General features: G+C 48.2%; 1 protein-coding gene across 1 annotated transcript; it reads right to left on the bottom strand.

Moving 5' to 3' along the window:
* Window positions 1-6,947, bottom strand: LOC132365567 (carbonyl reductase [NADPH] 3). Its single transcript, XM_059922293.1, has 3 exons — window positions 6,495-6,947; window positions 4,555-4,662; window positions 1-487 (listed from the first exon to the last, which is right to left on the bottom strand). The coding sequence occupies exons 1-3, from the start codon at window positions 6,781-6,783 to the stop codon at window positions 51-53; spliced, it is 834 nt and encodes a 277-aa protein (XP_059778276.1). The 5' UTR covers window positions 6,784-6,947; the 3' UTR covers window positions 1-50.
* Between the last annotated feature and the right edge of the window lie 1,073 nt (window positions 6,948-8,020).

Here is an 8,020-nt window from a genome sequence, read left to right as displayed (position 1 = left end):
TTCATTCATTCCCCAAACATTTATTAAACCTCAAGTGCCAAAGCAGACATTCACCAGTTTTGGACGACTTTGTCCCAGACTAGCTGCCCGTGAGGCTCGGTGGCATCTGGAGGCAGGAGGGCCAAGTAGACGGGAGTCTCAGCCCCCTCCTCCACGGTCCTGCAGCCATGAGCCCCCGCCATGTCCGTCTTCACCCACCCAGGGCAGCATGCGTTCAGCAGAATCCTGTCCGCTTGTCTTTTCTCATCCAGACGCCGGGCCAGGATTCTCGATAAGACCGTGACCCCCAGTTTGGACACCCCATAAGCAGAGTTGGGCCAGCCCTCCCTCTCATGCACCTCATTTTTTGTGTCCTCCACGAACTTTTTCATGAGCTCCACCAGGTCTTCCTCTGTGAGTGTCTTACATCGGAACTTCTCCTGCAGGTCTTCGCTGCAATTTTCAAGGGCTTTGGAACCCTGTAAACTACTGACATTCACCACTCTGCCTGAAACAGAATAACAAAAATATAGAGCATGTCACAAATAAACAATCATTGGTTGACTACTGACAAACATGATTGAGTCATGGGGCAGGTGTAATTGCTGATTTAAAAAATGATTCTAGAAGGCATTAAAAGAAAACCTCCAAAGGCATTCAGAAATGCCTCAAGAAGGCACCAGTGGGTTTTAACTTTTTGTCCCCTGTTCTCCCAAAAGGAAGAACACATTTCTGTCAATAACAGGGGCTAAAGAGCAGTGATTCATTAGGTGAGCAGAAGTTAGGTCTGTAGTAGAATCACCAGGTAGTTTTATAAAACACACCCTCCTACACACACACACACATTTCCAGGTACTTGTGAACTTGCTTTCCGGAGGACAGCGCCCTCACCCTTAGATTATTTCCTAGGGTCCTGGGGCCACCTCTGTACCCCTGAGTGCCAACATCAGGTTTAAGCAATCCCTTGCCAATGACCCTTGTCTATCCTTAATGATGGATACTTTCACATGTGGAATGGGTTGATTCTCCATCCCAGTTTTGATTTTCATTGCTTTTTTTAGCCCATAGTTAACAAATAATTAAATATAATTAGTGAGTTAATATTCATATTAGCAATGATTCACAGCTACTAAAGAGACAGATCTGTCCATAAAATAAAATATGAAGGCCAAAAACTAGAAAATAATTTGAAGCATTGATTGAAATCCCCAAACCAGTGAACGTGTGAATTTACACATTCTGTCCAACATCAAAAAGCACCAAATTTGGGGGGTTCTTTTATCACATATTATCCTGAATCCATATTCTTTGCATCCAACAGGATAACTGGATTTTATTTCATTTTCTGAGTGGCATTCACCACAGGTACACATTTGTAGGTGGGGTGTGTACGTGCTGGGAGATTCTTGTGGGCCCAGCCCCATACGGAGATGCCCTCACTCTGTCCTTGTACATAAGCATCTCACATAGCCCGCAGGGACCCAAGACTCTTCAGTATATTCTTTCCTTCCTTCCTTCTCTCTGTCTCTCTCTGGTAATAACATATTTCTTTCCCAACTTTTAACTTTGAAAAACTGCAACCTACAGAGAAGTTGCAAGAATGGTTTAATAAACACCCACATATATGCCCTTCAGCTGAGTTCACCAATTGTTAACATTTTGCCACATTTGCTTTCTCTCTTTCTCTTAATTGTAGACAGATACCATAAACCTTCACCTTAAAACACTGTAGTATACAGAAGGGCATTCCCTTCCAAAACCTCAAATGTGATCACATTAATCATGATACAACACTATTATCTAAACTATAGTCCATATTCAAATGTCCCTAATTGTCTCAATAATCTTCCTTTACAGGTTTTTTGTTTGTTTTCATCCTGGGTCCAATGGATTGCATGGACCCTGGAGGGATAAATGGATTGCATTTAGTTGTCCTATCTCTTTAGTCTATTTAGACTAGAGCAGTTGACAGTGATCTTTTTAAAGACTCTAAGCCATTATTTTATAGTATTTCCCCCAGTTTAATCGATTGGCATGATTTTTTTTTTTTTTTATGATTAGATTCACTTCAATATTTTGGCCAGGAATTCTGCTTTGCTAAAGTTATGCTCTTCAGTACTTGCTAAGCAGCTTTGTACTCAAACGCTTGACTGCTACAAGGAATTAAATTCAAACAGGAAAGGAGGAAAGAAAAGGAAAAACAAATTACAGGAGCTACTCTATGCCTTCGATGGAAAAAAAAAACTTCCTAAGAGGAAGAGACGTCCTCTTTGATCTCAAGGCACACCCCTGGGGGAGAGGCCAAGGGGTGACAGTTGCAACAGCTAAATGGGCCCAATTAGCCCTGAGAAGGGCTCAGCCCACACCATCACCACCACTCTTTGCTGAAGTCCAGGTGGCTCCACGGTCCGGAAACAACCCCTACTGCGTTCCGGCAAGAGTGGGCAAGTAGCTCCCCCTAGTGGCTCAACAGCTGCTTAACCTATTCACTCAATCTTTTTTAAAATTATTATTTATTTATTTATTTATTTATTTTAGGTTGTGTTGGGTCTTCGTTTCTGTGCGAGGGCTTTCTCTAGTTGCGGCGAGCGGGGGCCACTCTTCATCGCGGTGCGCGGGCCTCTCACTATCGTGGCCTCTCTTGTTGCGGAGCACAGGCTCCAGACGCGCAGGCTCAGTAGTTGTGGCTCATGGGCCTAGTTTCTCGGCGGCATGTGGGATTTTCCCAGACTAGGGCTCGAACCCGTGTTCCCTGCATCGGCAGGCAGATTCTCAACCACTGCGCCACCAGGGAAGCCCATATTCACTCAATCTTGAACCAATAAGCAAGCGGGATAACTTTCTTTAAAGTGATATTATAAAGCTAAATAAAGAGTGGCTTTTAAATCAGCTCTGAATGTGGAGAAAGTGACTCCCTACAAACCAAGGGGCAGATGCTCAGCGTTTTGCCCTCCAGGGTGACGTTTATTGAAAAGTCACCACTATTCTCAATGTGTTGTAAACCAAAGATTCCCGCTTTGGGAATTACTGTTACAGAAAACTGGTTAAAGACAGTGATTCACCAGCACTGGGTTGGTCCCTGAGCCCCACCCTCCCCAAAGACTTCTTTTACCTTTCAAAATGGTTAGTTCACAATCATTTGGTGCTATAATACTTCCCTCACTAGAACTAATTATCCTGGTTTGATTGAGGGGTGAAGTTAGGAAACTGGGATACTGTTTCCAGCTCTATTACTACCTGGCTGTATTCACTTCTCTGGGGCTCGGTTTCCTTCTCTATAAAGTGAAGGTGTAGGAATGTAAGTTTTTTTCAATACTTTGCAGCTTTCAAATTCTATGATTCTAAAATCCATAGGAAGAAGATTTCATGATACTTGGTAAAAGACACAGCTATAATGGAATACTATGCAGCTGTAAAAAAGAATAAGAGCCCCAGATATAGTAAGTGAAGAAAGCAAGGTGGCAAACATTATACTTAATGTCCTTTTTTTTTTTTTGTAAAAAGGGAAGCATATATATATATATATACACACACACACATTTATTTTTGCTTAGATTTGCATTTAAAAATTCCATCCCCTTGACCCTGGACACTCACCAACTCCATGCCCCTGGACCCAAGGCTTCTTTGAGCCAGTACGTGAAACTCTACCTGTGAGCTTTCTATGATCCCATCCCACTAAGAAACCAGTAACGAGAATCACCCGTGGAGGATGGGGAGGGGCAGACAGGTGGAACTCTCACCATGCATCTTTTTAAATTTAAATATTTTTGCACTGGATATCATCTTTCTTCAAAATGTTAAATTAAGAAAAGCATGTTTCTAGAAAGAACCACAGAGCTCTTCTTCCTAAGAATCACAGTTGATTTCTTGGGAAAGAAAATCCTCAGGGAAGCAAGGCTTCTCTCCCCACCTCCCAGCACAGTTGTAATTTACACAGCTAGGATTGTTTGTCAGCAGTGGTCTTCCCCGCTGGACTCTGTGCTCCACGGACAGGACTGTCCATGCCCACAGTACTCACCACTGTATTCCCAGCACCAGAGTAATGCCTGGGTTATGGTAGGTGCTCAATAAATGTTTGTGGGAAAAGTAATAAAAGTTATTCATTGAATACTTGAAAGTGTGGGAAAGATATTTCCTAATAAAGAAAAGTTTCTTTTGGATGCTCTGAACCAGCTTGGCAAAGGTTGGTACAAGAAGAAAGGAATAGAGGAAAATTCATAGTAATGAGAGAACAGACCCTTACCCCAAGCCCCAGGTGAGCTGGGTGAGGCCCGGCCACCTTGGGGAACTGAGATGCCTGCAGGCATACAAACATACAAGTTCTGGAGGAAAAGTGAATTAATTCTTCCATAAACTTGGTGTGGGGTATACATATCTTTCAATGAAGCTGAAATGTTCGGGTGAGGAACCGGATACTCTGAGAAAATAATGCAGTTTTCTATTTTTCCCCCTAAAGAGAAATAGCACCCCTGGGTGATTCCTGAGGGACAGCCCCCCGGCCACCCCCCCCGAGGGGGTGGGTCACGCCTTGCCGAGGGGAGGCAACCTGACAGTCCACAAAGCTGGACTTACCATGAGGTTTCACTATCGGCAGTAATTCGCTGCAGACATTTCTCGTGGCAAAAAAGTTTGTCTTCAGTGTCATCTCAGCTTGAATGTCAAACGGTGTCGGATCATCAACTTTCAAAAAGAGAAGGAAACAAAGTCATGCATGTCCTCTTGAAATTCATAAGACAAACTGGATCTTATCTCTAATGAAAGACAAAACCAGCTAACTTTAAAAAAAATAAATTTATTTATTTTTGGCTGCCTTGGGTCTTCGTTGCTGCGGGAGAGCTTTCTCTAGTTTTAGAGACCAGGGGCTACTCTTCCGTTCGGTGCGCGGGCTTCTCATTGCGGTGGCTTCTCTTGTTGCGGAGCTCTCATGGGCTTCTCATGGGCTCTAGAGCGCAGGCTCGGTAGTTGTGGCGCACGGGCATAATTGCTCCACAGCATATGGGATCTTCCCGGACCAGGGCTCGAACCCGTGTCCCCTGCACTGGCAGGTGGATTCTTAACCACTGCGCCACCAGGGAAGTCCCCCAAACAAGCTAACTTTAAAACAATTTTTAAACCATGAGATCCGTGGTTCTCAAACTTGGAGCGTGTATGGGAAGCACTTGCGGGGCCTGTTAGAGCACAGCATTCTGGGCCCCGCCCCCAGAGCTTGGGATCCTGAAGGTCCAGGGTGAGGCTCCAAAATTTGCATTTCTAACCAGTTCCCAGGTGACGCTACAGCTACTGGTCTGCGAGCCACACTCTGAGCAGCAGTGATCAAAGTTCTCAGTCTTGGATGGGCATAGGAGGCACCTGGGGATTCTGTTAAAATGCAGATTACAATGCAGCACGTGTGGTGGCGGGGCTGGGGATTCTGCGATTCCAGCGAGTGTCCAGGAGGGCAGGCGCTGCTGGCCGACAGCCCACACTCTGAGGGGCAAGAGCTTCCAGCTGAAGTCAGTGTTCCTCCGTGTGTCCTCCAGGAAGCCGGGTATTTATCCACCAATTCCCCAGCCGTCGGCTCCAGGGGCTGTCAGTCGCCCCCCGCCCCCGCCTGCGCTCGCAGAAAGCCCGCAGACCGAGTTGCAGGTGCAGGTGCACGGCGCTGCCGAGGGCCCAAGGCCAAGGGGGTGAAGACTTAACGCTTCACAATGCTTCGTTTTCCTCCGCTCTGCCTCTTAGATTTCTCTTCCCCACTAGGTTGTAAGTGAGGCTGGCCTGTTTATTTCTACCCGCAGCACATGGCAGATCGATAACTCGAATAATAAGAGTAAGTAATCTCCTTGATCTCCTCCCTCCCGCGCCCCGCCCCCCGGCCCCAAAGGAAGATGCTACTTCAAACCACACTTATATATGTTTGATAACAAACATAGCTTCCCTGGGGGTGGGAACCACGCTCGCTTCCTTTTTGCCAGAGCCTATCAAAGCTCTCCATGAAAAAGCTCCATCAAAGCTCTCTCAAGTCCACTAGCGCGTGCACGTGCGTGCTAATCGTGCTCCCGAGATTCACTTCCTGTCCCGAGCAGATGCCTCCCCGCATCTATGAATGCGCCCTTTCACGGAAAGAGAAAGCCCAAAGTGAGTTTGGAGACCCTTCGCAGAGAAAATGTTTCTCGCATTAGAAAGCTCAGGAGCTTAGCAGGGCGTGGTCCCCTCCCAGGAGGCCGATTCTCTTGCAAACCTCAGCAGCTGTCTGTTCTGGGAGGGTCCTGGGCTGAGCCCTGGCGTGCTCAGGCCCGCACAGGCCGGCAGGCGGGTGGGGCGCGCTGTGCCCGGCGCCCGGGCGGGTCTTGAGCTAAACGAACCGCTCCCGCAACTCCGTGGGAAGCGGGAACAAGCCGTGGGAGGCGAGAGCTGAGTGCATCCCGAGGGGCGGGCTCTGCCTTCCATAACTTAAGTGGGCGGGTAGGGGGCGTATGCGGCTCACTGTCTCGCACCCACGGAGCGCCCGGGGACCTCCCGCCCCCCACACCTACTCTTAAAGGCGATGCCCGCGTTGTTGACCAGCACGTTGAGCCCCCCGTACTCCTTGCGCAGGAAGGCGCGCAGGGCGCGGATGCTCTGCAGGTCGTCGATGTCCAGCTGGTGGAAGCGCGGGCTCAGGCCCTCGCCCTGCAGCTGCTGCACGGCCGCCCTGCCCCGCTCCACGTCCCGAGCCGTGAGCACCACGTCCCCGGAGAACTGCCGGCACAGGTCGCGCGCGATGGCGAAGCCGATGCCCTTGTTGGCACCGGTGACCAGCGCCACGCGGGAGTAGGACGGCATGGCCGGGTGCCGGGCGCGCGGGGCTGTTGGGTGAAGAGCGAACCGGGCCGTGGGCCACGGGCGGCGCGCGCTGCGGAGGCCCGGCCACAGTCAGAGAAGCCAGGAAGAACTGTGTTCTAGGATCCAGCTCTGTGACTTGCAGAGAACGAGGCTCCGGTCCTCGGTCCCTCCCCTCCGAGGAGGGGCCGTCCGTTCCTGAAGGTTTGGTAACGCCCCATTCCCGGGTCCGCCCCCTCCCCGCGATGCGCCCTCTTTTGATCCCGCCTCTTGAGCCAAGCTGTGGTCTGCGGGGTCGAGACGTTGTTCCCCTAAAGCAAAAGCGGACGGTGACGGGTCGATAGGGTCTAGAGCTTCCTTGCAGTTGGATTGAAGAAACTATTGTGGGAGAACCCCAAAAGGAGAAAAACAAGTGCTGAGTAATTTTCTTGGGCGTGCGTCCGTCATCCACTGCAAAATGAGGGTGTTCGCTTTTTCCTTGACTACAGTGAAATTATTTCGACACGGTAACTGCTTCTCAGGACATAGATCCCATTCCTTGCTTAAGAGAAACTCAAGAGAGGAATGAGAGAAAAAAAGGTCCCAAGAACAGATTTACAGGTGTGGGCAGGGTACCTAGCTGTGTGGGATCCTAGCTGTGTGCGCCCCCAAGTGGGAGAGAATGTTTATGAAACTCTCATTGTGGGTGAAGCCTCTTACCGGGATATTTTTATTCATCTTACACAACTCCTACGGGTGCTACGTGTGTGCATTTTAGGTTTGTCCAAGGAGGATACATATATGCATCTTTTTCTCTCAGTGAAATTTGTGCCCACAAAGTTCAACTGAAAATGAATCTCCAAAGGTGTGTCACGATGTGGACAAGCAATTAGAACTCTCCCACCCACCTTCTTTAGTGTAATCTGAGTGTGTTTGATTAGTGACTTTTAGATTTATGGAGAGCTACCATCTCATTATGACTCAGCTCTACGCAAGCACAGGTTGGCTGACCTGCCTGTGTCTGTCACCTTGACTCCACTTTCTCCATCAAGTCAACAGGTGAGGTCAGGAAGGTGGGCACCCGCTGGGGCTCACCCAGTATTTTCTTTTTTCTCCTAAAGATTATTTGGAACTCTATTTTAAAGATACAGGGCTCTTCGGGTTTTTTGTTTCTTCTTGAGTGAGCTTAATTCATGTTTTTCAAAAAATTTGTGTATATCACCTAAGTTGTTGACTCTGACATGAAGTCATTCATTACATG

This window comes from Balaenoptera ricei, chromosome 4, assembly GCF_028023285.1.
Source record: "Balaenoptera ricei isolate mBalRic1 chromosome 4, mBalRic1.hap2, whole genome shotgun sequence".
Lineage (NCBI taxonomy): Eukaryota > Metazoa > Chordata > Mammalia > Artiodactyla > Balaenopteridae > Balaenoptera > Balaenoptera ricei.
The sequence above is the reverse complement of the archived record's forward strand: the minus strand, read 5'-3'. Positions and strand labels throughout refer to the sequence as shown.